The 26039-nt window shown below is 45.7% G+C and overlaps 5 protein-coding genes across 7 annotated transcripts; 2 read left to right on the plus strand and 3 right to left on the minus strand.

The window, feature by feature from the left end:
* On the minus strand, positions 1–2966 carry LOC135389923 (uncharacterized). Of its 2 annotated transcripts, XM_064619974.1 has the most exons (4): positions 2798–2966; positions 1096–2676; positions 944–989; positions 503–656 (listed from the first exon to the last, which is right to left on the minus strand). In XM_064619974.1, exons 1-4 carry the CDS (start codon positions 2819–2821, stop codon positions 589–591), a joined length of 1719 nt encoding a protein of 572 aa, XP_064476044.1. In that variant the 5' UTR covers positions 2822–2966; the 3' UTR covers positions 503–588. The 2 variants fall into 2 exon arrangements, with proteins under 2 accessions (XP_064476043.1, XP_064476044.1); XM_064619973.1 differs by lacking the exon at positions 944–989 and having other exon boundaries at positions 1–656.
* Positions 2967–3814: 848 nt separating this feature from the next.
* Positions 3815–6757, minus strand: LOC135388100 (neprilysin-2-like). Its single transcript, XM_064617421.1, has 2 exons — positions 6500–6757; positions 3815–6097 (listed from the first exon to the last, which is right to left on the minus strand). The coding sequence occupies exons 1-2, from the start codon at positions 6599–6601 to the stop codon at positions 4067–4069; spliced, it is 2133 nt and encodes a 710-aa protein (XP_064473491.1). The 5' UTR covers positions 6602–6757; the 3' UTR covers positions 3815–4066.
* Positions 6758–6782: 25 nt separating this feature from the next.
* LOC135388101 (dihydrolipoyllysine-residue acetyltransferase component of pyruvate dehydrogenase complex, mitochondrial-like) lies at positions 6783–14092 on the plus strand. Of its 2 annotated transcripts, XM_064617422.1 has the most exons (13): positions 6784–7079; positions 7145–7236; positions 7310–7533; positions 7781–8152; positions 8299–8547; positions 8757–8906; positions 10161–10246; positions 10308–10448; positions 10652–10733; positions 11199–11279; positions 11557–11631; positions 11697–11761; positions 13836–14092. In XM_064617422.1, the coding sequence occupies exons 1-13, from the start codon at positions 6961–6963 to the stop codon at positions 13966–13968; spliced, it is 1869 nt and encodes a 622-aa protein (XP_064473492.1). In that variant the 5' UTR covers positions 6784–6960; the 3' UTR covers positions 13969–14092. The 2 variants fall into 2 exon arrangements, with proteins under 2 accessions (XP_064473493.1, XP_064473492.1); XM_064617423.1 differs by lacking the exon at positions 8757–8906 and having other exon boundaries at positions 6783–7079.
* A 49-nt stretch (positions 14093–14141) lies between these two features.
* LOC135388102 (ATP synthase subunit O, mitochondrial-like) lies at positions 14142–23812 on the minus strand. The gene is made up of 8 exons (XM_064617424.1): positions 23714–23812; positions 23076–23123; positions 22171–22281; positions 21503–21575; positions 21326–21385; positions 19872–19984; positions 14685–14771; positions 14142–14341 (listed from the first exon to the last, which is right to left on the minus strand). The coding sequence occupies exons 1-8, from the start codon at positions 23741–23743 to the stop codon at positions 14228–14230; spliced, it is 636 nt and encodes a 211-aa protein (XP_064473494.1). The 5' UTR covers positions 23744–23812; the 3' UTR covers positions 14142–14227.
* A 173-nt stretch (positions 23813–23985) lies between these two features.
* Positions 23986–26039, plus strand: LOC135388103 (small ribosomal subunit protein bS6m-like). The gene is made up of 3 exons (XM_064617425.1): positions 23986–24157; positions 24470–24609; positions 25659–26039. The coding sequence occupies exons 1-3, from the start codon at positions 24113–24115 to the stop codon at positions 25912–25914; spliced, it is 441 nt and encodes a 146-aa protein (XP_064473495.1). The 5' UTR covers positions 23986–24112; the 3' UTR covers positions 25915–26039.

Here is a 26039-nt window from a genome sequence, read left to right on the forward strand (position 1 = left end):
TAGCACGTAGTTGAATCGAAAATATATTTCCGCATCGCAAAGAATTAAAAAACGTCACTATAATAAGTCGTATTAATCGATGCAGGCGAAGCGCATCAAATCGCAAAATCGTTCCTCTCGCGCAGTATCGCCACTGAATGCCTATTTCATGCAGCCGTTAGTACACTACCGTCGGACACCTTTCCCATGTAGAGGAATGAGGTAGGGGCACGCTGATAGACAATGAAAGCGAAAGGACGGTTAACGTGAAGCGTAACGTTCTTGTATGAGCCCTTTGTGCTCTCCACGAGCACAGAAGGTTCTTGGCCCTCCGACACAGATACCAACGTGCGTTGATGCACCGATCGAAAGAGCGCCGGAACATTACTCAGGCCGCAGTTGAGGAGGTCGTTCCAGCAACTCTGGATATGGCCGTCGAGCTCTGTCAAACTGATCATCTTAAACTTGGGCAGATGAAGTGTCACTAGCGCGGGGTGCAGCGACTTTAGGGTGTCGTACAGGATCCCAGTAGTTATGGGGGCTGGAGTCGATCTCCATATAAGGAGGACCATGGCCACGTCTGTGTCTTGGTACGGAAGAGCCACGACGTCAGCGTTCAAGTCTGAAGCTAATGCGTAAGGAAGGACTGTTGTCCTTCGCATGAATGTTGCAGAAACCTGGAAGAAAAGGGATAACGCAGCGTTGCTAATTATAAAAGTTTTTTTTTTTTTTTTTTTCTGTTTGGCTCGCTTCTATGGCTCGATTCATACTACCAATATGGCTGCCGACTTAGAACCATTTCTCGATTTCGTTTTTCGTAATCTTTCGATTTACTATACAAGTTCGTGTTAATCATACTGAGACAACGACCTGAGTGTACGTTCCTAGGCTGAAGGGCAACGAGTACGTGGCGAACGTTACCGTATTAATGTGGCGAGGGTCTCGGTTAAGAGGGAAAACACACCTGCATCTTTGCTACTGATCCGTACCATGCAGGCTCTGTAGAGAACCTGTAAACTGTGGCTCAGTAAATTTTGCGACAGAATGCAGTGGTGACTTTCAAGGGTTCACCGATGAACCCGTCGACAAGTTTCGGATGCTTCATTCATAACATACCTTTTGTCCACTTTGGTCGTGAAAAATGCCCTTGTATGTGGCCTGCTTGCTGAATGGAAACTTCCAGCTGGTGAAAAAAGTTGCCGTATTGAACAATACACCGTTCCACGATGCCGTGCTGCTGTCAGCCGTCTTGAACTCTGCCGTAAGTACATGCTGTAATGATGGTCGCGTAGGAGATCGAAGTCCTGCGTACCTCACTGCATCTCGAACGTAAAGTCCGGACTTCACAGCGACCTCTTGTGGCCGGGATCCTCTGCGTCTCAATGTGGACACCACTTCGGTGCAGCAGTCCGGAACACCGTCTTTACCGAAGCCACCGTATTTGAGTACCTCCTTAAGACTCGCTTTGCTGCCATTCACTTCCAATATTCCAATGACGAAAGAAATGCCGTAAGAAGAAATGCAGAACGTGTCCTTTTTAAGGTTGTTGAAGACCTCGACGGCTATAGCATTGGTTAGTTCTGTAAGGCGATCGGGAGCCTTGCTCTGCGCTGGTTCGTGCACCATTGAATTAGCCTCAAGAGCAATCCGTATTATACTGCCTGGTTGCTGAAGTGTCGTACCTGGGTCCTCGCCCGGGAGACCATCGGGGTCGAGACGACGAAGGTATTGAGATCTTCTAAAGATGGAGGTTGCCGTTGCTGTCTTCCTGTCTTGTTCTCTTGTATCCTCGTTGAATTGACGTTCGTAACGTCCTTTCGACTTTAATTCCGACTCTACGTTCCACGTGTTGTCTTCGTCGATATTATCACGCTCCAACTCGCCGGCAGTCGCTTGTTTCTGTCTTGAACTTCGTGTGAGCGTTTCCGCACCGCATGCACATCGTCTCCCCGTTTCAATGACTCCGGTTGCGTTGCTCGCTTCAACAGCAGCGCCCTTTCTGACGGGCGGCTCGCCCGTTTCAAAATCCTCCCTTCCCTCGTCATCTTCCTCCGCTTCACGGTCAGCTTTCTTCCGATCGGATACCGAATTCATTTTGACTCCACCATTTCTTCCCTCTAGTTCGGCCACAACCTGTTCGTACTGTTTCTTGACAGCCGATCCCCATTTGGATGTTGCAGCAGACTTCACACATCTTTTCTCCTTTTCATCCACTTCGTCCCGCGCGTTCGATTCCTCAAACGTCTCAAATGCCTCGCTGTCATCGTTAAGTGTTTCGTCGTCTTCTACACTGTTTTCATCTTGTGACGTCTGGGTCGTTTTCGCCCTACATGCGGTGTCAATTCTCCGTCTCTTTCGGTGGGGTTCATCCGGAACGAGACCTTTGCTCTTTGCCACATGCTGCAAGGGCCTGTTGACCAGTACTTCGACTTGCGCTGGCAAGACACTAACCGACACGGAACGTTTCGGGGCTTCCACCGTGACATCTGGCAAGCAAGCGAATGCGGTTCTACGACTATCGCTTTCGCGTCCCTCGTTAATCTCACTGTGGTCCGCATCACATCTGGTGCCATCTCGTTGCGGCCTTAAGGGAGTCTGCGAAATGTTGTCGCTGACACTGTAAGTTTCCGTTGCACGAACCCGGAATACAAATTGACTGTCTGTTTCACGTGGTGACTTGCGGTCCTGCTTCTTGGCCTGAAAGAAGAAACAGTGGTTACTTTGTGGCTTCAGTGCAGCGTAACAGGTGCAGCGTAGTGTATCCTTCTTCAAACGCGCATTACGAAACGAGAGTAGACGTAATATATTTGGCGCTTACCTTCTTGGTAGTCCGTTTGGTCATTGTTGGACCGAAAATATTAAGAGTAATGCGATTGATATATTACAGAGAGACAATAGAGCGATTCACCTCAGGCTAAGCTCAATAAATTTAGACCGAATTTTGTGTCGCGCGAGAAAGCAGCGCGTGCTCATGGCTATGGTGATCTAGTCCGTGATGCTCTTCCAGGGTGCCTACCAAATTGCGGCCTTCAAATTCCCTGACTTTTCCAGATTTTCACTGTCTATACTTCAAGCGAATTCCCTGGCCAAAACAAAAGGGAACTTGGTGCCTGCCGCTACATTTTGATTGGTATGGATGCCTCATAAAACAGATCATTTATTGAGTATTATACTGAGGGTGCCCTACTTTTCTGCCTCTGAGCTTGTCGTATTGGCGAATTGCTATAATCGCGGCAACGTTGCTGTGGCTTGACCGCTCAACCACAGACCAGCACTCGCGATTCGCTGCGCATCGCCGCAGTACTTGTCGGCGATTTTCCTTGACTTCAGCAGCTTTTTTGGCAAGTTCCCTGACGATCCTCTGACTTTTCCAGTCGCTTCAAAGTTCCCTGACAATTCCCTGTTCTCCAGGTTGGTAGACGCCCTGTCGTCTTCTTGGAACGAGCCGTGGAGCAATTGGCCACGGACCATTCTGTCAAGGACCATACTTATGTTCACCTTTCTGTAGCACCTGAGCACGTTCGTACCAGGCAAGCCAGCACCAGCAAGATCGCGTGCACGCTACAGTGGCGCTGGGACCATTTGGTGCCATATGGTTCCTATACTTGGAACTATACGTGCACAATGTTACCAGTGATGTTGGAAGCTATAATTACCATACGATAATTATGACTGTCACCCCTATAAGGCAGCTCTGACAGCCTAGGCGACATAGCAGTTAGGACGGTGGTGTCGCAGCGCCGTCAATGAACTATGACGCATCGACAACCCATACACGACTGTGCATACATCCCAGTTTGCCCTCTAGATTGTATGAAAGTATGAAATTCGTCCATGACGCGGTCGACTTTTATTTTCCATAAAATGTCTTCACATTCGTTTTGTTGTCCAAAGATCCTGGTGATCCTCGACGAAATAGCCATGCTCGATGATACGAGTTTCACACACTGTATTTGTCAAATGTATTTTAAGAGTCTTCAAAAACGGATAAAGCTTCGTCGCGAGAATACATGTCTGCAAAATAATACATAACCATACAATTCGTAATGCGTCTCTACAACACGTGTTGGAAGAATCACGAGATGGATCACGCAGAGCTAACTCCACAGGTGTCCTTCAGGTTCATTTTCGAGTGCGGTGAACAATTGAAGGCCTTCGAGAAAGGCGAGAACTCCTTCAGAACTAAATTGCACGCCGGCGTCACATTCTTGGGAGAAGTATTTCCACACAACGAATAACAGTACGCGATAAAGAACAGCTGCTCGGGAGTGTACTGCTCCATACGCTTCACACCGCTGTACCACGAACCAGACTCGGGTCTTCGTAATTCTGCCCTCATAGATTCGAACGCTGACTGCATTGCAATAAGTTCGTAGAAAAGATGCTTGTCGCACCGTACCTCCGACCAGAACTGCTTAGAGCTCTTCTTGGACCACCAGGACATAGCGTACCCGCTGGCATTTAGATGGATACCATGTTCGTCGAACGCTTTGACGACCTGCCTCGCAATAATGGCGCCCACGCCGCCAAAATTCAGTGGCGCAATGCCGTCGTGATAGAACAAAGGTTCCAGCAAAGCGTTCAAACCAATCCTAACAGTGTTCGTGATGTAGTCGTATTCCCCGGTGTCCGAGGATAAAGGATTTAAAAGGTCCTTTCTTTCGATCTTTCGAAGGTCGTTGCGGAGGGCTTTGTAAGCCACATGCGACTTGATCCAGAATGCTATGAAGAACTTCTCTTCGGAAGGAAACCTGTCATAGGCTTCAATTGTAGTGTATTTCTGTGATGGCCAAATGGAAGATTCTAAGGCGGATAACTTCTCAGATAGGCTTCCCAGTGTGACAGCGTCGGTGCGGAACATTCGGTGCACAAGATTTGTTGATACATTGGCGATGGTGCGCACGAGCTTGTCAACATCATCTTGATCTCTCCGGTTAAACATTTGCTGAACGTAACCGGATGCCACGGGCGTTTTGTGAACGCGTAAGACTGTCGAAAGACAGAAACTAGGGTCGTTGAAAAGCTGACCATCTTCTGGGTTTTTACTTCGTCTCATGGAACTTTTCACTAACGGGAGGTAATTTTGTACGAACAGCCAGCTAATATGGGCAAGAAGTTCTTCCCTCGTGTATTTTGTGAAAAAAGACGAAATCATCTTCAATAAGACATTGTTCGGAGCACCGACTTCATCGCGAAACTCAAATAGTATCTTCGGTTCTAGATGCTCGTTGAGACTAGAAAGCCACAACTGCGAAGGTATCGCCGGTGTCAGCTGGCCAATGTCTTCAAGCCGAGTGACTACCGCGTGTCGCAAGTCAGACTCGATGGCACGCTTCAGAGATGTCAAGATGTCAATTTCGACCAAACGGATGCGACTTACAGACATCCTGGACACATTCAGACCAAGGCCGTGCAAGACTCCTTCGACGTATTCCTGGTACTTCCCTGAAGCCTCAACGTTTCTTAGGCCGTCGTGAAATAATACAACGTCTATGTTTTCCGCCACGATAATCCTTCTGGGTGTCGAACTCGTGCGAGGCGTTACCGATATTTCGAACCAAAGTTTCACCTGCCAGTTCGCAGCCAAGTCAATCAGGAGGTCGAAAGGATGCAGTTGCTTAGGAAACGCTAGCGACCAAGTCATGCCACGGTCAGCCATGAATTCTCGAAAGAGTATGAGAGATTCCTCGTCATTGTCTTCTCTGATACAGGCTTCATACATTGCATTTGCTTTGACTACTACGGAACTCTCCCGGTTCCGAAGGATTCTGACGACGCGCTTCGACCACTCGTAGCGCGCATCGTCCACTGTGCTCTTCGAACCCGGGTGCACTGGTTTCCAATCGGAGCATACAAAAGCCGCGAAGTCATCGCAAGGATTGATGTTCGAGTTGAGCTGCTGCCCGACGGTGAGGGCGAAGCTGGTGCAGCTCGTGGTATCGCATAAGCCAGTCCTGAACTGCCCGACCATGAACAGACCGCTCCTTATCATCATGGAAACGACGAAGGCGGTAAGAGCAGCGACGAGGCAGACTCCGGTTATAGCCATGATTACTCTTCTTCGTATGGCCCGTTTATGTGCGTCGCTTTCCTCCACACTTGCACAGCTGGAGTAAAGCTGAAAAGGAGCGCGTCATCAGAGCATGGGAAGAGAATAATGTGCATGCGACGGAAGCAACGACATCAAATGAGCGCTGCTCTTCGTTAGATTAGAAAAGAAAAGTCGCATAAAAGCGCTAAAAACGGAAACACAGACAAGCGAGACACCGTATTTCTGTTCTTTCTTAGCGTTTTAGTATGGGTATACAATAACAACATACCCAAAGGAATAGTACCCAAAGTTTATAGTACAACGGAAAATATTCCGGCTGGTGTCTTGGAGATAGTACTGGTCAGTCTCTGTATGGAGTGCTTAAGGCTGAACTCTAGCTAGATTTTAGCACCACCAATACCATACACTACCACACACAGCGACTTAAATCACATTAAACCGCTGGTGTGAATTGATGGCGGATCTTACCAAGTCACGGACCCTCTTAAACTTGTCGTGATGACTTTGGATTGGGCGGTCTTGTGGAGGTCCTGTCTCGAACGTAAGGGGCCCGCGGATGTCAGCAGTCATGGTTCCCAGGAGCTGGACGTCCTCTTTCGGCGACACTTTGATGACAGCGAAATATAAATAGGACTAGAATATTCCTGCAAATACGTGAAGGAAAGCGCGGATTGTTCTTTTTTTCTTCTTCCTCACATAATAGTGGCCGTGAAACACGGAGATATCTTTTTCTTCGTCCTCGGAGCAGTGGCAGCAGTCTTCTAGCAGAAATTTACCTTCGTCTTCTACATGTCGGTTGGTAAAGTGAGCAAAAGGGCCAACGCCAGCTGCTGGAGCTAGTTAAGCCTCGTACTGAATGTCTGGGGCAGTAGAGTCCGCTCGGCCGTCGGTGAAAGGCACACATTAACGGCATAGATAAAAATTGCGCCATGTTCCGTGTTCCTGCCCTGGCATGGAGCGAACTACGAGTTTTACATCGGCGGGTCACTGTTCCGACACGGTACTCGAGGTGCTGTGCATCAAGGACCGTAGAGCAAACCCTCCCTTGGTAAGTTGGCTTCTGTGTACCTACCAGGGCGGACGATTATTGGTGACGAAGCATTCACTTTGCAGTCGTCTGTTCCATCAAAAACGCTTCTCACTCATTAATTTGTTGCGGTCAAGACCACCTGGCAGCCTTCTTTTATGTCGGAGGTGGTATGCAGGTAGGTACGCGAGGTTTGCTGACTCGTCTTCGTCTATGAGTATGAGTATCGTAAAATCTCTTATCGTGTCCAGACCTTCCCCCGCATCAGAGGGTGCTAATGCCGACGCTCTCGCCGACCATGGAAAAGGGCAACATAGTTTCATGGAGCAAGAAAGAAGGGGATAAGCTTGGCGAAGGTGATGTTCTTTGTGAAATCGAGACGGACAAAGCTACGATGGGGTTCGAAACACCGGAAGAGGGCTATCTGGCGAAGATTATTGTACCAGCGGGAACGAAAGATATTCCACTTGGGCAAGTAAGTCCTAGGGCTAAATATCATCACTGTCTCCAAGGTGACGTGTCACAATATGCCAGTAAAACAAGCAAGTTCCAGAGCGTTACTTGAGAAAGTTGCCACTGAAGCATTTGAGCGGACTCCATCCCAAAAGCTTTTACTTTCATTCATTTCATTCATTGTATTCTTTTTGTGTACAGTGCTCCTGGCTTGTGGACAAGTATGCAGAACCGTAAACGTACCACAACAGGCACACGATTTCTTTCAGCTCATCTGCATCATGGTCCCTGATCAACAAAGCGTAGCGGCTTTCAAAGACTTTAAGGACGACAGTGCTTCCTCAGCTCCAAAACCAGCTACTGCTGCAGCAGCTCCGGCTCCTCCTGCAGCTGCGGGTGCAGCAGGACCGCCGCGGACGCTTCCCCGTCATCTGAGGGTAGGCCTGCCAACGCTATCGCCAACGATGGAGACGGGAACCATCAAGAACTGGAGCAAGAAGGAAGGGGACAAGTTGGGCGAAGGCGACCTTCTCTGTGAGATCGAGACAGATAAGGCCGCAATGGGATTCGAGACACCAGAGGAAGGATACTTGGCAAAGATCCTTGTACCTGCTGGAACCAAAGATGTACCTTTAGGGAAAGTAAGGGATGATTTTATTAATGCAATACTAGGCACAGTGATGACGTCCAAGCGGTGCTATAGACATTGGCCTACGAATGCACGGCTCCCGAGGACAACGGGATGGCAGCGTCCTGTTCTCACCAGCTACCTCTAACCTCTTTTTAGCTTATCTGCATCCTAGTCTATGACCCCAATGACGTGGCAGCCTTTAAGGACTTCAAAGATGATGGAGCAGCAGCAGCTCCTCCTCCTACCCCTACGACGGCAGTATCCCCCCAGCCCTCAACAGCCCCTCCAAGGCCTACACTATCAGCACCCGCAGCATCACCTGCTACTCCAGCAAGGGCTGGAGGGCATGTGCTTGCTTCACCTATGGCTAAGCATCTTGCTGCTATAAAGGGAATCGACCTGGCTGTGAGTATCACACTGGGCACATGCGTCTGACTTGTCTGCCTTTACTCTTCAGAGAGAGAACCTAGCGATATACCAAAGGAGAACCTGAGTTATTTGGAAATCACGAAACTTAAAACCTCTTTCAAGAATTAAACCAGAGTGCTCTCACAACAAAACCATGATTTTTATTTAATACTGCTCCTTGTAAAAGACGGCTGTTCTACTTGTAGCAAGTTCCAGCTGGCAGTGGACCCGGCGGCCGTATCCTTGCAAAGGACTTGGATACAGTCAGTGCACTTCCCAGGGCTACTGCCACCATTGCTCCCTTACCTTCCTCAACTGCTGAATACCTGGACATACCCCTCTCGAACTTGCAACAGGTTAGAACAGCCTTTTCATAGTCACCTAGTGTGTAGACATTTCAGTAGAGTTAGCTAGAGGATCTACTTGGGACATGGTGTCTAGTAGCCTCCAGGCTGTCTTGCATAGAGAGAGAGAGAGAGTTGTTTGTTGGGGAGGTAGATACTAATATTTTACTAAGGAGGGGTACATATTAGAGCCATTTTACCTGGACTTGCATGGGCGTACCGCGAGCTCCAAGGTCACTTGTGAAAATACTGCCCTCTTTAGTCATACGTCGTAATGATTATTCTCAGATGTCGTAATATGAACCTATGAACACCCGTACAGTTTGCTGGGCTCATCTCCAGGAAAAGAGGGGGAGAGGCTTGCACTCCTTGCCCCACCCCCCACCTGGAAGCTCTTTGCCCCCTTTGAAAAAAAAAAGTCCCGGGAACGCCCATGCTGGACTGTACTTGATTTTGAATCCCCCGGCATTATTACATAAACCATCCATAGAGGACAGGAGGGCAGCCAGGACAGGACACCCTTAGAGGGGTAGTTCGCTCTCCAAGCATCGATTCGTTGATTTCTGTTGCAGACGGTAGTGTATTTCTAACTTTATCAGGCCCGCGCATTAGTTTGGAACAGCTCGAGCGTTACGAATTATTGTAGGCATCTGAAAGCAAGGAGGTCCACGAAAGTAGGCTTTCCCGCACAGGAGGATGCGCGCACGACGTCTGTCTGAGAACAGTGTGACGTCAAAGGGGCAGTTCGTTTCCCTAGCATTGGCATGCGGCCTCCTATCGCCAGCCCTGAAGCGACGTCACGAAACGTCACGTGAGCCGACCGCCCCCTCCCCTAATATGCTCCTCCCTCAGCGCTCGGCCACGCTGCCGATATCCACGGGACGATACAGAAAACTCGAAAAATCTGTCACTTTCGAGCGAAAGGGATTGACGGGGAGTTGCTCATTTTCTATTGCACATGTCCAGCACGCTTCTTTTTCGGTTTCGTTACGGAGTGAAGTATTCCTTTTAAAAATTGTAACAAGCTGGGGTGGAAGCTCTCCCGTCCTCGTACTACGATCCCCGTAAGAACAACTGAGAGAGTTAAGAACTACTGAACTCAACAAGAGTACAAAGGCGGCAGAAGAGGGCAGTTGACCATATCATAATCCACTTGATAATCCATACAAATAGTTATGATTTCTCAGTTTTGTTATGACTAACTCGATAAACGGATACATGTATTCCATAGCTCAAACGTGTGCTGTTACATTAATACATTTGCAGGCACGGGGACAAATGGCAGTTATGTCTAAGCAGACAATTCCACATTACTACCTCACGGTGGACGTGACGATGGACACTGTTATGCGGTAAGCTGGTTTGGGTGTGTGTGATAATGGTATGCCGCCACAAAGCAGCTTTATTGCACAGGCTGCGTGATGAGCTGAACGAGACACTGAAACGCGACAAGGTACAACTGTCAGTGAATGATTTTGTCATCAAGGCTGCGGCTCTCGCTTGCAAGAAGTACCCTGCAGCAAATTCTTCGTTCCAAGGAGATTTCATCAGGCAGTAAGTGCCCCGTAAGGCTTCCAACTCTCCGAACCAGATGCTTACCATACTTGAGTGTGTATTCAGAACACTGAGGCACTGCCTTTCAATGTCATAATAGAACCTATCGGTTTTCAACGTCACCGCCATGCCAAAGTTTGGCGAGGTTTGGCATCATTTCAGAGTCACAGAGTACTGAGGTCTGCATTTCCCTAATCCCTTAGGTTCGAGTCTGTTGACATTGGGACTACAGTGGACACCCCTCAAGGCATAGTCATACCAACCATATTTGGTGCTCACAAAAAAGTATGTCCATCGCAATGGTTCTTATAACACCCAAAAATATGAACACGCACGTTCCAACCGTGCGATTCCGCAAATGACAGTCCCTTTCAGTATAAATAGGGTTACTAAATAGGGAGCAGATACTAGTGACACTGAGCCCGCCACCTTGGGTCCAGCGCAGCTGCGTTGCCTAGCAACGGGATGCCAATCTCCCCCTTCTCCGCCGGAGAACAGCTCGCAACCCAGGAAACCAGTTTTGGGTGGAGGGAATTCAACATGGACGGCGTGTTCTTGGAAGGAGAAACCACGTGACTCAATCGGCCCAATCGCGGGCACCGAACGGCAGCTCCGGCGCGAAAAACGAATGCGATACTCTGCACCCCTATTTAGTGACTCTAAGTATAAACAGTGGTGCGGTGACCTGATCCACATTGGGGTTAGCACAATAACCACTTTCGCTGAATTAATATCGTTGAAACTTCACAGGGTCTGTCAACCATCAGTCAGGACTATCAGGCACTGGTAACGAAAGCTCAAGAAAACAAGTTACAACCACAGGATTTACAGGTACTATATTACAATGCATTTCTTCCTACTTATCTAGACCATTGTGCTTTCAGGTGTTGCGTGTTTTGAAAAAAGAAAAAAAAAGTGTTATTACAGGCGATCAAAAATACAGTAAAATCTGTGGAAAATGAAACACGAGCTTGTCTCACATTCCACTCGAAACTGAAATGCAAAGCAGCTACGCTGAATACGCAGTGCTTTGCGATCCGCAGTGCCTGTATTCGCTCACTTGTTATTTTGGGATTCTCACACAACACTATTCTCCACATTAATACAGGGTGCCACAATAACAGTGTCCTATCTAGGAATGTTTGGGGTGAGAAATTTTTCGGCAATTATCATCCCTCCACAGGTAAGTTTCCTGCTCCACACACGAGCATGCAACAGATTTCTGCAGCATGCTCCACCCAATTTCAGGCTTGCATATTGGCTGCCGGATGTCCCGAAGAGATGCTCGTTCCCGACAGTAAGGACCAATCCGGGTACGTAGGAGTTGCCTACCCTGTTTTGATGTTCTAAAATGAGCAGTGAAGTTGAGTGAGCGAACACCTGTGTTCAGAATCAGCGCAGAGTACACAACTGTGACTGAGAAGTGGGCAGTAATAGCAATACGATTTCATACTTTTGAGTATTTGTATTATAAAACTCATTATTTGGATATATCTGTATCTCTGGGGTGCTCTTTATGCTCTAGAGATTCATCTAAAAAATCTTTAAAAGCAGCACACACGTCATGTTCTCTTCAAGAGAATGCCCGCCTGGCTGTATAATGCATCTGCAAAAAACAGCCTGTATATTCGAATTGGAGCGCCTAGCTTTCCGCAAAGCTACAAAATTTTGTGGAAGTGGCCATGTCATCGCAGGACCACCTGTTTCCCCCAGAATAGTGTTTTTTTTTTTTTCACAAATTATTTCATATACATATTACAGAATTACATACGGATTTTTCAATCGACTCATCCCGATCAGTTGTGACAACAATGCCTGACTCAACTGGTACTGCTGACACTTACACGGCTGAACGTGCCATGACGAAAGGAAACTTTGAAGGAGCTCCGACACTTTAATAGATACAGTTGATTACATCGTGCACAGATTATATTGCGCACCAGAGTATTGAGGAAAGACTAAAGTCTTGCACTTCTTGCAACGTGTGTGAAGTGTGTTCGTTGTGTGCATGTGTAGTGCGCTTATGGAATGCTTATGCTTAAGCTGCTAATGCTTGCTAGTGCTATGCTTATGCTAATGCATATGCACATGTCGGGAATGGCGAATGGTAAAAGCAGTAAGAAATCATGAAATATCAGGCACAGCAGTGAATTTTTCTCCTGTACTATTTCTACTGCTCAGGGGATGGTAAATCCCAAAAACCATTCAGGTTCGAAGTGAGATGAGTACGAAAAATCAAGCACGTCTTGCCACTAATATTTATAATAATATATAGAGGGTGCTTGCTCTAACGTGTCCAGAAATGTGATTTAAAGCGAGCGAGAGAAACGAGTGCTACTTTTCAGCTACTTGACTAAGAAACAGGTGCTATACTAGTGAAGCAGTACCTGTTTCTTACTCAAGTAGCAGAGAAATACCACTTGCTTTTCTTGTATCGCTCGCTTTAAATCTAATTTCTGGTCACGTTAGAGCAAATAACCTGTATATTATAATATAATTATATATAAAAATAAACAAATGCAGTTGACCACGAAAAATAAAGGTATTCAATAAGGATCAGAAGTGGAGACAGTGCTTCTACAGGACAAGGAATAAAAGGGGAACTTTATTAAAAACTAAGAGGGGGTATTCGACGTTTTGACAGCGGCGCTGTCTTCAACAGGAAGGGGATATTATGGTGACGTAAGACAATTCCAAAGAATGAGAGGGGAATGACATATTCCCCTCTCATTCTTTGGAATTGTCTTGTGTCACCATAATACCCCCCCTTAGTTTTTAATAAAGTTCCCTTTTATTCCTTGTCCTGTGGAAGCACTGTCTTCACTTCTGATCCTTATTGAATACCTTTATTTTTCGTGGTCAACCGCATTCGTTTATTTCAACTCCTTATAATATAATTATATATACATCAATTGCAATAATAATATATGTAAATAAACTAGTATATAGATAGTTCTACTGGGTCAGTCTGGACCAGTTGAGAGCAGATCTGTTGGCAATAGTGGTGGGTCCCGACCTGAGGCCTCTGGTTCAATGGGTGAAACTAGAGTCAGTAAATTGGGAGTAAAGTAATGACACTGGGCGACACCAGCAAGCATGTCCGCTATCCTATGTCCAGCACGGCAATGCTGTTCGCACCGATGGGACACCAATCCAGCCAGTGTAGCTACGTTACTCGGCAGGATGGCCCGGCAAAACTAGTTTTGGGTGGAGAAACCAGGTGACACGATCGGCCCAATCAGTGACACCTTACAGTGGCTCCGGTGCGGAAAACGAATGCGATACTCTGTACCCCTATTTCGTGACTCTAGGTGAAACAGGCTTTTGCTTATATGTAAGCTACCCAAAGCTCAATGTCTGCTGCTTACACTACACTGTCTGTTCCAGGAGATATCGCACTTCGAGAGTGATGTACGCAACACTGAGCTGCGACCACAGGGTAATTGACGGAGCAGTAGGAGCACGGTGGCTCGAGGACTTCAAAGAGTTCTTGGAATGTCCACACAAAATGTTGCTCTGACACCTGGTGTCCACTCATGCTGTGTGTACTGTGGCCGCTGCCACAAAAATGCTCCAGCCATTCCTAGAGGCAATTTTATATTCTGCTGAACGAGGTTGCACAATAAAGTTTTTATCCTCTCGGATCTTGCGCTCAAAAGTGTGTTGTACCCGGTAGCTTTGAAGACAAAACAGTTCAGTTCCAACTTTTTATATTCTTTTAAGTGTTATCTACATTTTAGGTCCACCTCCAGAGCACTGCACAAACCCCATCACATCCTTCAGACAGCCTGTTTGATAACATCTGTGAAGGTCTTAACTTTCGAAGCAATAGACATGTCCACGTACTTGTCTCCTATGCTGACAATGAGGCCGCCTATTATGCTGGGATCCACCTTCAAAAACGAAGAATACAAAGAGCATCAGAAGTGCACTTGATAATGGACTGGATGACACTCGTGGGATGCCTCACACGTAATGGCGCAGCCCGAGGACACGATTCACTCTACAATTCGTGTCAGCAGCGTGAAATAGCGGCTAACAGACTGGTTGGCCACTTTGGTAATCTGCTTTGTGTTGTAGCACACTTTACTGAGCTCTGACATAATAAATGAAATGCCAAAGCTGGATGAACTAATGTGCCAAAAGAAAAGTGACACTGAATGACACACTATGACACACTACATAAGATGACATGCGATATGGAAAGGCATGCGTGAGACATCGTAAAATGGTCACCTTCTTCGTAAGTATGATGACTTCCCCCTTCTTAAGGAATGCCTTAAGTGCACCTTCAAGTTCCTTTTCTGTCGCAGCATCAAGGGGCTGTGAGAAATAACCATTCAAGATATAATAACTAGATATGACATGGGCCGTCATTATTTCAACAGCAAGGACACGTCAGAGCGTCAAAATTTTACTTCTGTTTACTGGTGCAATTTGAGACATAGGCTGGTGCGCGGCATAGAGTGTATGCACGTAAGCTCCCCCTACTGGTGGCCACTTTTCGCGGTAGCGGCATTGCAAGATACAGAAGCTGCTCGATTTTTCCATGCGGCAACCATTGTTTTCGTAAAAGAAAACGTGAGAACAACAATGACAAAGTGTCTTCGGTATAAAAGGAGGAGATGTACGCGACCAGATTTCAAAACAGCATTCTAAGCTTCATTATTGAGCAAACACCAGATCACCTCTGCAGCTGCGCCGAAAAAGTGACCACCACCATGGTGCCCAAACGCTTCGTTTGATGGCATGTGAATACACCCTATTCAGACATTTCCAGAGTACAATACAAGAGAAGTTTACGTGTACCATATGTACTCGCTTACAAAACACACCCCTAACTTGAGCACCCAAGTCTTGGTACTTTTTTTCCTTCCGCACATAGAACGCTCCCCGAATTTAGCGGCACGGCCGGTTCGTAATTGCGCAACATGAGGCAACGTAATGAGCGCCCGTGCGACAGGAACGAAGAAGGGAATGAAGAGACGTAGAGGAACAGCAAAGCCACAGCTGACAACCAATGAGGTGGACATATTGAATATGAGGTGAAGAGGGCGAGCGGTCGTTAAAGGGACAGTCACATCCAGAAACCGGCACGCAAACGGTATCATGAAACAGATACCGCTATGTTCGGCACGAGCCGACAATCTACACAGCTAAATTTTTCGTCCGGAAAGTGCTCAGACATTAAATAAGCTAATTTTAAAAATCAGCGGTGCTTCCGCGGCCGCAGGAGCTCCGGAGGGGTAACATCACTCCCTGAGCGACCATGTCATAGGCACCCCTTCCCAGCGCCGCATTTGGAAACTAGCGGTGGCGCTACTCATCGGCCCGGTTATTGCTTCCTGAACTTCTACAATACTTTGTACTTCAGCTTACCTTAGTATTTCTGTACAAGCGGTGGATGTCCTACGAAAGATGTTTCATTCTAAAGTTGATTATCATCATCATTCTACGCGTTTTCATAGAGCTGTTGCTGTCGTCTGCTACGGCAGTCGTATATCCGCTTCTGCACGTTCAAAATTAAAATTTCCACTGTCCAATCAACTTGTAGATCTCGCAGGCCGATGAGTAGCGCCCCTAGTGGATCGTGCGTACGGGCTCCTCATAGGGGTTGCCGATTATGACATGGTCGTTATAATCCAGTAGGTCCAGATGCCCCATAACTATAAGAGACGCCTGTACAGCTCCCGGCATTCCCTGTGTCTTGGTCGCACCCCCATTGGTTCTTACGGAGTGACGTTTTCGCGTTTTTCAAGAGAGGGAATTCCGGAAGACTCTCAACATCCGGCGTCTGCTCATGTCGTGTATTCCATCAAGTAACAGTCACACAACTCCACTATTTCATGTGGGAATTTCGATACCGTGGCCAGTGGTCCAGGAGGAATGGGTGCAGAACGGGAGGAGGAATGTGGGTGCGTTCCACAACTAACTCCCGAGTAGGAGTTGGTCACGTGACAGAGTTGTACCACATGACCATGGGAGTAGGGTAACCCTCGGGTAGGTTGTGGAACGAGCGCGAGTACGATTCTCGGCATGGTGATAGCAGACGACAGTGACATTTGGGCCCCGGGACATCAGAACCGCTAGCCGCTGCTTCGCTTTAGTGTGACGCTGTTGACTTCGGTATGGGGTCATCTGCGTGTGTTCAAAAAGCATTCACGCCATGAATTGGGTATTTACCGCGCATTCCGAGAAACAGTAGCGCTGTTCTGGCCCGCAGCTAGCTCTAAAACGCATAGAAGCAGCTTTCGACCTTCACATGCAACGATCTGATGTGTGTTGTATGTATGTCCGTGCATGTTGCTCTGAAGAAAACATCAGGTCACAGAATCCGCACTGGAACTTTCCTGCGTCCTCCGTGATGCAGCCGAGCAGCAGCAAAAGCAGACGACCATAGATTTCAATGCAGACGACAGCTCTGATGTCACTACTTTTAGCTGCTCCCGTCTGATAGGGAGTAGAGAGAGTCTATCTCGGGTAGTTACTCTCGAGTAGGCGACCCACTTTTGGAACGGGGATCGTGACGTCATCGAGTAGGTTTTGGAACGCGGAGAGTAGCTACTCCCGGGTCGACCTTCTTTCAGCACTTTTATCCCGTAATGAATCTGTACCAACAAGCCCAACAAGACAAATGTTAGAAGTGCAGTACGTTTCCCATACGAAAACCAAAGGGCCGTTTTGACCTACGCTGGGTTTTTGTACCTCAAGTGCGGCGTTTCAATTTTTTACCCGCGTACTACACGCACCCCCTATGTGCCACCATGTTTTTCAGGGGGAAAAGTGTGATCTGTACGAGAGTAAATACGGTAATTACAGAAGCAGAAAACACATCCAGGGTGTCTACCAAATTGTGGCCTTCAAATTCCTCGACTTTTCCAGGTTTGCACCGACTATTTCGAGCAAATTCCCTGACCAAATCAAAAGGAAACTTGGTGCCTACTGCTATGTTTTGATGCGGATCCATCATAATAAACAGATCATTTATTGAGTATCGGTGAGGCTGCCATACTTTTCTGCCTCTGAGCTTGTCGCATTGGAGAACTGTTGCTGTGGCGACGTTGCGCAGCTTGCTGCGCATCGCTACGGCTCTTGTCTGCGATTTTCCCCCCCGACTTCATCTGCTTTTTGGCAAATTCCCTGACAATACCCCCGACCTTTCCAGTTGCATCAAAATGCCCCGATAATTCCCGGTTTTCCAGGTTGGTAGACACCCTGACATCTTTGTCTGTTTCTAGGGCTCAGCAAACTGTGTCGGGATATACGATGTAAGCAGGGTGAAATAGTCATCAGCAATATTATACAGCTAAGGACTTTATAAGTATCATAAATGAGTATCATAAAAGTATCATAAATGAAGTTATCGGGAAAGGCAAGCGTGGACACGTTCTACCGGACTCTAATGGTGACGTCAATGACTTATGCAAAAGAATGAATGAAGCCTTCACAGTTACCAGTTCCCTTAGTGGCGATGCTGGAAAATCTTTGAGTTACGTAAAAAATCCTGTTGCGAGTACTTTTGCATTATATGAAGTTACCGCTGAAGAAGTTTTAAAAATTGTGAAGAAGTGTTCGGGCAATACTGCTCCTGGACATGATAACATAAGCATGAAAATCATTAAATATAATATTGATATATTGTGTCCAGTGCTTGTTGATCTGTATAACTCTTCCATTCTCGAAGCCAAGTACCCTGATGCCTTTAAGATTGCTAGGGTCGTTCCGGTATATAAGAGTGGACCGCGTAACATTTTGTCGAATTATCGGCCGATTTCGGTTCTCAGTGCATTAAACATTATATTTGAGAAAATACTATCTGTTAGACTTACAAGATTTCTTTTAAAGCACAATGTGATCAGTCCTAGCCAGCATGGTTTTCGTTGTACTCGGTCAACAGCAACTGCCGTTCTCTCAATTTCAGAATTTATAAATGCGTGTTTTGATAATAATGAAATTTGTGTTTCGATATTTCTTGACTTAAGAAAGGCATTTGATAGTGTATCTCATGATATTCTGCTTTGCAAATTAGATACTTATGGCTGTAGAGGACATTTACTCGATTTGTTTACTAGTTACCTTAAAAATAGAACCCAAGTCGTGTCGGTAGATGGGTGTTGCTCCCATGCGTTACCAGTCCATATGGGAGTCCCTCAAGGATCTGCCCTAGGGCCGATCTTTTTTCTTCTTTACGTAAATGATTTTTCGACCGCGGTAAACACTGATAGCATTATGTATGCTGACGACACCGTTCTGCTTTTTAAGGGTTCGTGTATTGACGACATTCAAGCCAAAATTCATTGTGTTGTCCCACACCTACTAGAGTGGTTAGAGGCAAATTCATTAACATTAAATCTTACAAAAACTAAATATATGGTCTTTAGTTCGTATCGTAAAGCTGTTAGATTGTCGAATTTTAAAATACAAATCAAAGGGGCAAACATAGACTGTGTTAATAGCATTAAATACCTTGGTGTCATCCTAGACTCTCATTTGCACTGGAAGCCACATATTTCGTATATATGTTCTAAGCTTGCACGGGCAAATGGCGCACTATTCAGGGCGCGACAGGTACTCTCAGTTCCTATTCTCAGAACTTTGTATTTTGTAATTTTTCAATGTCATTTGTTATACTGTGTAGAGTCATGGGGGCATACCTATCAGTCTTATCTGAACCCAGTTGAAGTTCTACAAAATCGTGCAGTCCGTATTATATCCAATATATATCCGAGGATCTCTTGTTCTAGTCTGTATCAACCATTAGGCATTCTGCCATTTAATCTTTTATGCTTTGAGAGAACTGTATTGATGATAAAAAATTGCATTATGAATGAGGGAGCTGTTGCTGGAGTAAGGCTTATATCTGTTACACGCACGAGCCGTGCTATGTTGGAACACCACTTTAATGTTGCGCAGTTCTCGAATATATATGGTAAGCGTCTTCTGCGACACCAAGGAGTTATCAAGTGGAACTCTCTGCCTCTATATGTTATAATGTCCAACAATTTAAAATTAGCTGTGCGAAGGTTCCTACTGAATAAGTGTTAGTATTACTGTTTCTTGCTATAAGTGTTAGTTGGTATGATTACGTTTTTATGTTTGCTGTCGACTGGATGTCGGTAGCTTGGCACTGACATTTGACTGTTGCTGCTGTTGAACATTGTTACTGTATTTTTTCTCTCTTTACCGGATCGTACTAGCCTTAGGCTATGATCCGTATGGATTATGCAGTTATGTTGTTTAAAGCATGTGTCAAAAAAGTAATAATAAAAAAAAAAAAAAAAAAACTTTGGTAATCTGCATGCTGCTGTTGCACACTTTGCTGAGCTCTTGTTCCAAGTGTACGGAACAGAACTGGATGAACCTGTGTGCTGTGCACAGTTAAAGAGTTTTCTGAAGCAGACAGGAATTGGGTAGAAGGCACACCTTAGCGCTGGTAATCTCACAGTGCACCTCCCCCCTGACAGCTCCCATGATGCGGCTGAAGGTGTTGATGACGGTTGCGACCTGGCGAATCCTACCGTGCTCCGCGAGGGCACCTGCGTGACACCATGCTCCAATTTACAACCAGGAGTCCAACAGCTTAATAAAAAATTGCCATTATTGTGAGTATGATTCCTGCAACTTTACAACCAAAGTTGACAGCATGAGGACATAAAGTTTGCTAGCAAGAGCCTTTCTTAAAGATACTTATACGCTTTCTCCAATGCAAGCGAGCACTATTAAAAACAGAAGGCTGTAATATGTATTCAATTTGTTGTCTGTCTGCAGCATGTGGTGATTACTAGCAGAAAGGTCTAGCAACCTTGAAAGCCTGCAAATGATTTTGCACACTGTACTGAGCTCTGATTCTCTGGACAGCGAAAACAAAGCTGGATGAACTTGTGTGCAGCAAACTTACATGCCCACTGTTGCTACAATGGCTCGTAATCTCATGCAGGAAACGGCAATCATAGAAGTGGAGTGCCCTACAAGAGCCTTTTGGTATAGCAGAAGATCTTATGAGCCACTTATGCCACTTATGTTGTTGCTTGGAAAAGGATTGGCAGAAGTCTTCCATGTTTTGACAGGATCAACTCATGTCATGAATTGTGCCAGAAGAGGTGCACATTGTCCCAACTCACGACAGTCTTAACGTCATGCAATGCTAATTATGCTGATGCTAGCACATACTATTCATACTTAGGGCCCTGCGTTTTCGGGCTGTACGTTTTTTTGAAAATCGAGAGACGGGGGAGAGGTAACAATCGGGTTTTATTTCAGGAGCTGTAAAACAGGGTGAAACCGGGTGGAAAAGTAGATTTTCCAGTTGAAAATAAAAGAGAGCACTTCTCACATTTTAGACTGACATAAGGTGCGGAATGGAACAGCTGTGCTGAATGTCCAATGCTTAGTTATCTCCAGCGCATCATGCAAAACGGGGGGGGGGGGGGGGGGGGGGGGGGTATGCTAAAACACAGGGCCCTATTCATAGTGTGGTACGAAGTCACCAATAACTCCAAAGCTCATGTGCGGGTGGAACTGCAAAAAGGGTGCCTAAACTGCAGTTCCAAAAACTCGTCATTGCCACATGATCATTAACAACTCAACGTTTACCGAAAACAACGGTCTCGTAGCTGTCAAAATTTAGTATGTGATGCCAATTTTTTGACAAAAGTAGCACAGGGTCAGCTGCAACAAGATGTGCTTGTCCACCATGAACAGGAATGCTACTTTGCTGATCCCGTGGTTCTGTTCACGTGTTCTACCTTGGGGATGCTCATCGTATGTAATGTTCTTGCAGCTGCAGCAGTGTTCTGCTGTACCTTTCTTTGCTTAGCGGCCACCAACTATGCAGCAAATGCCACAACAGATGTAAAGATACAAAAATTTCTGCTCACCAATGAAGTTCACCATGATCTTACTGTAATTCAGCTTAGTCAATGCCTGCGTGAGTGCATCTGCAATATACCAGTGACACCAGCTTAAAACATGCACGAATGTTTGCTGCACTTACTGCACTGACTAGTGTGCCAGTGCCAAAATGAATCTCAGAAATGTTTCATGAACAACTTTACCTCTCTTAGCGAGCTTCTGAACCAATGGGTTGTCGATGAATTCAGCTAACTTTTTATCTTGTTCCAGTTGGCCCTTCGAGAAAAATGCTTGAAAGTTTGTGAACAAAATTTGGCAGGCACTGCTGCACAAATGACGATGCACCGTAAGCTGTTTGTAGTGTACCCTTGCGAGAGTCACATAAGAGGTTTGACATCTACACTGAATTACTACGTATATGCTCTGTCACTGAATGTGAGAAGTGGAAAACCAAAAGGGGTGCAAGAGAGTGGCAAATGTTAGCATAATATACTGCATATTGCTATTTTACTGAGAAAATAACATCGGTTAAGGTGTCCTTTGTTGGTGTTGCCACTCTGGAACTCAGGTTCATAAGAAACGTGTGGGCTAGGGGAAAACACTCTTTACAGTTCACATTCTCTGTGGGCAGACGTTGGGTCAACACAGTTGTTTCTTTAGGCTGGATACGTTGAATAGCGGAGTTACTTTGTTTCAGGGATCCGTCATGTTCGTGCAATTCCCTTTAACTGAACAGTATGAGGCAGAGCATGTATTACAGTAAGCACGGAGATAGAGGGTGTTCCCATGAAACAATTTACCGTGTCCGGTACTTTACTTTACGTCGACGCGTTACCTCAAGCAATCTGCATGTACCGGGTGAAGTTTTTACCTTGAACTTGAGCAGTTCTTTCTCGATTGCATCCAGCTTCTTCTCCTTGGACGCGGCAGAATAGAGAGCTGTGGCGTAGCGGCCATCGACGCCGAAGACAGCGAGTGGAGGCTAATAAACGGCGTATAATTGGGAATCAGTGACAATATTAATGACCACCCAGTGAAATACAATGCCGGCATCAAACAAGGCACAAAATTTCTACATGTGACACAGAAGCAAAAGGGGGCACGGTGGCAAACGGCATGGATGTTTGACCTTTCCGACATCAAGATACAATGACTCTTTCCAGGTACCCCGATTCAGCAAGGACACCTTATTGATCAGACATTGCATATTGATGACCACAAGTGCTGTGCAAACAATCTAACTAACTTTTTTTTTTAAATTGCAGTGCACTACCCTCAGGTATTGCAGAAAAGCAATCCTGCCTGCCTTGCGGCACTCGCTGGACAGCAGGATCTACATATCGCACATTTGACTAGCCGATAAAGGTGAGTGCACAGGCTATATTTTCAATGCACCGTTTGCTCTGAAGAAAAAAGTAATCGTTTCAAAACATGTAGTGTTCAGATGCCATTACCTCTCTGTCAGCAGTATACAGTGATTACTAGACCTGTAAACAATCTAGCAACCTTGGAAATCTGCGGATGATTTTGCACACTTTACTGAGCTCTGATTCTTTCAAGAGTGAAACAGAGCTGGATGAACTTGTGTGCTGTGGAAAACCTTACAGAATGTTAATTGTGTTTCATGTGGTTGGCACATCATGACCTTAGCTGTCGATGTGCCATAAAAGCTCGAATCATCGTCATCATCATCATCATGTGGGGGGTTTCTGGGAACCATGGGGTGTAAAAATTGCAATATGCATTGTAGCGGATGTTGACTGAAAGATAGCTTACGCGAACGAGTGCACTCCTCTGCACAGCAGACGTGCTGAACTGGCGAGCCTGCAATGAAAGACCAGAGAATATATACAACAAAAATAGTTGCCATAAAGTACCTAACTAGATACGCAAATGGAACTAAATTATATGAACGTACGAGTAAACATTTGTAGCAAAGCCAGGAGTATGTATGTGATGTGTACGGTTGCTTCGACAGACCTTACATGCCCTAGGAATGCTATCAGCTTGCGTTGCACTTCTGTAAAGCCGAAGCCGAGCTAAATACGGAAACACCAGTAACCAGTACCTTTTGATGTGGTAATAAACCCGGCGAATCACCGGGTGCATTTTTGAGGACAAACCTAACTTTTCAAAGGCTGTGAACACACCAACCTCTTCAACCTAGCAAAGCAGTTCGTTGGTTAAGATCGTGTGACAAACATAAGGGTATTTTGCTCTAACATCATTAAATGCTGCAATTAATACGGCGATGCTGCTTTTTAGTCTTAGGTACACAAACGAAACAAATGTAGCATTGTTGGAAGTGTACAGGAAGCTCGAAATACTTAAGCATGCACAGTAATCATTACTAGTTCGAGAGCTTTACTAAAAACTAAAAACTGGCAAAGAATGCAATTTAAACGAAAACTTACCAGTCCAACCATACGACCTGCACTCGCCATTGTGAAGGTCAGTTAAGTGTGGCAGTGTGCGCTGTATTTGTACCCTGATCCATCAGTGTCGGTTGTTACGCGCAGATGGCTAGTGCCAATGTTATGATTTTTTGTTTTTTAAATAAGTACCAGCGAATAAATGGCAAAGGAACTATCCGCGAATATACTTTTATTCAAGTTTTGTTTCCGACTTTTTAATGTTGTGCACAAGGAATAATGTACGTAATGATACACATGCCGATGTACGGATACAGGGATGGCGGTGTAAATATTCAATAACATCCATGTGGGGTATCGCGTTTTTGTAAGGTAGCTAGCAAAATGAAAAGTTAATTGATATTTACTTCTTAAACATCGCGTATCAGACCTGTCTTCAACATGCCATGTTACGAACTAACTCTGATCATGAGGACAATGGCCAAGGTAAGGTTTGCAAATCGCCCTGCACCAACATTATCACCGGCGGACGTGCTTTCTATCTCTATCAACAGCGTTTGATAGATTTTTCTCTCATCACACTTTGAAGTAGGCAATATGCACGCGTTGTATACGGAGCCTTTGCGCCTCCAATTGCGCTCAATCTTGAGTGTCTGAGAGGATGAAGTATTGCCGCATGCTTGCCTGAAACTTGGCAAAACAACGTAGGAGGAGACGCCAAGGAACCTGGTTCTTGGAAATATGTATAAGAGAACGCGTCCTTACCTTGATCCAACTGATTTTAAATACGATTTTCAGCCTGACTTGATCTCAGCTCTCAAGAGAACGGGGGAATTTATTCTGAAAAATGGAGCAGTACTTCGGAAAATAGAAAATCTTGGGACGAAAGATCTGCCGATGAAGATGTACCGGCATGGAAATACGTATACCTCTGGAAGGTACGTATGGTACAGTGTTCCAACGCAGTATTCTTAACCATTTCTATTTTCAAATTGTTCCTTTGATTCATTCCATTAAAGGTTTGTACAGTGCTGGGCAGAAGTTTACGGAACTTGCTCTGGTGCATTCCTTCCTCAGAGTGACGTGCTAGCAGCGAATGGGACCGTACAGATAGACAGATATATGTCAGAGTACATGGCTGCAGCATCGGGAGGCAGTATTTGTTCTGTCGGTGGGAACCTGCATAGCACAGAGCCTTGTTCCTAGGAAATTTCTCAAGTTCCCTGCTGCATAACATAAAAACCTGAGACTGGGGACAAAAAACACAGACAAGGTCTTAATGTTGTTTGTCTGTGTTGTCGTTATTTGTCCCCCGGTCTCGGGGTACTTATGTTATGGATCTATACCACCAGCTCACTTGCTACCTCTCAATCTTCCCTGCTGCGTCATTGGAGTATGTTTCAGATGAAGTCAATAATCATGAGTGATACGCTGCGGAAATGTGAAACATTAAGGAAATTGGCCCCAGTGGACTTTATATTGTGTGAAGCTCGCGTTTAAGGTACCTATTACATACATGAAAATAACTGTTAGGATAAGTTAGTACAGGATTCCTTGTGAGCACATAACTTCTAGAAACATTAAATACAAAAGGAGAGACACTTGCATTACACGAAGATCAAGAGACAAGGACGCAGAAGATGATGCACACAAGTTCTCACTTCTCGCCCCCTTTAGAAGATTTTTAACTTTTAAGTTGAGACGAGCCAATAAATTATTGCTGTGTCCGAGAACTTGCGTGTGTCGTCTTCTCTGTCCGTGTCTCTCACTCTTCTTCGTGGATCTACCCCAGCTAGCCTGCACCTTTTCCCTTGTTTCATTAGCACTTGCATGACATTTTAACCTTTAAGTCAGTACAAACCGGTAGAAATATTGCCTGTGACTATCTCGAACAAACCCAAAACGCAGAACCCAAAACAGAATTACTATTAAAGGGTGCCTGCAACTGTCCAGTTCACCTTCAAAGCAGCAGACGCTTCTTTTCCAGTTACTACCTGTTCACCTTTGATGCATCGCTGGACATGAGACGCAATCTAGTAGATGAACTGAGGAGGGACGTAGACATCATTCGCAATGCCATAGTCTCTCAGTCCCCTGGCAAGCCCTTCGAGTGCACGCTGGACGACGAGCTCTTGCCTCCCGCGTATCGGCCCAGCGTGAAGAAGCTCATGGAAGAAGCCAAAGACGACAAGAGGAAGAAAAAGAAGCCGACTGTATGGAACCTTCCTGATGCTCCACTTTGATCGCGTCGGTAAAGTTTATAGAGAGGCGGTGCAGTCGTAAATAGGAGTTGAGATGTTGGGAAGATATTCTCAGTTCTGTACATACAGTCGAGTGTGTAGTATAAATGGTCCGATTAGAACTTTCA

This window comes from Ornithodoros turicata, chromosome 3 (genome assembly GCF_037126465.1).
Source record: "Ornithodoros turicata isolate Travis chromosome 3, ASM3712646v1, whole genome shotgun sequence".
In the NCBI taxonomy this organism is placed as follows: domain Eukaryota; kingdom Metazoa; phylum Arthropoda; class Arachnida; order Ixodida; family Argasidae; genus Ornithodoros; species Ornithodoros turicata.

What these genes read in the sequence shown, in the direction of transcription:
- LOC135388103 (XM_064617425.1), top strand. Translation starts at nt 24,113, where the DNA reads ATGCCATGTTACGAACTAACTCTGATCATGAGGACAATGGCCAAG. An exon ending in TCATGAGGACAATGGCCAAG is followed by an intron (nt 24,158 to 24,469) that starts GTAAGGTTTGCA and finishes TACGATTTTCAG; the next exon opens with CCTGACTTGATCTCAGCTCT. An exon ending in AATACGTATACCTCTGGAAG is followed by an intron (nt 24,610 to 25,658) that starts GTACGTATGGTA and finishes CTTCTTTTCCAG; the next exon opens with TTACTACCTGTTCACCTTTG.
- LOC135389923 (XM_064619973.1), bottom strand. Translation starts at nt 2,821, where the DNA reads ATGACCAAACGGACTACCAAGAAG. An exon ending in CCAAACGGACTACCAAGAAG is followed by an intron (nt 2,677 to 2,797) that starts GTAAGCGCCAAA and finishes TTCTTCTTTCAG; the next exon opens with GCCAAGAAGCAGGACCGCAA. An exon ending in ACGACCAAAGTGGACAAAAG is followed by an intron (nt 657 to 1,095) that starts GTATGTTATGAA and finishes CTTTTCTTCCAG; the next exon opens with GTTTCTGCAACATTCATGCG.
- LOC135388100 (XM_064617421.1), bottom strand. Translation starts at nt 6,601, where the DNA reads ATGACTGCTGACATCCGCGGGCCCCTTACGTTCGAGACAGGACCTCCA. An exon ending in TTAAGAGGGTCCGTGACTTG is followed by an intron (nt 6,098 to 6,499) that starts GTAAGATCCGCC and finishes GCTCCTTTTCAG; the next exon opens with CTTTACTCCAGCTGTGCAAG.
- LOC135388101 (XM_064617422.1), top strand. Translation starts at nt 6,961, where the DNA reads ATGTTCCGTGTTCCTGCCCTGGCATGGAGCGAACTACGAGTTTTACAT. An exon ending in GTAGAGCAAACCCTCCCTTG is followed by an intron (nt 7,080 to 7,144) that starts GTAAGTTGGCTT and finishes TTCACTTTGCAG; the next exon opens with TCGTCTGTTCCATCAAAAAC. An exon ending in CAATTATCATCCCTCCACAG is followed by an intron (nt 11,632 to 11,696) that starts GTAAGTTTCCTG and finishes ACCCAATTTCAG; the next exon opens with GCTTGCATATTGGCTGCCGG.
- LOC135388102 (XM_064617424.1), bottom strand. Translation starts at nt 23,743, where the DNA reads ATGGCGAGTGCAGGTCGTATGGTTGGACTG. An exon ending in GTGAGATTACCAGCGCTAAG is followed by an intron (nt 14,772 to 19,871) that starts GTGTGCCTTCTA and finishes TATTTCTCACAG; the next exon opens with CCCCTTGATGCTGCGACAGA. An exon ending in TCATCATACTTACGAAGAAG is followed by an intron (nt 14,342 to 14,684) that starts GTGACCATTTTA and finishes TCGTTTTTGAAG; the next exon opens with GTGGATCCCAGCATAATAGG.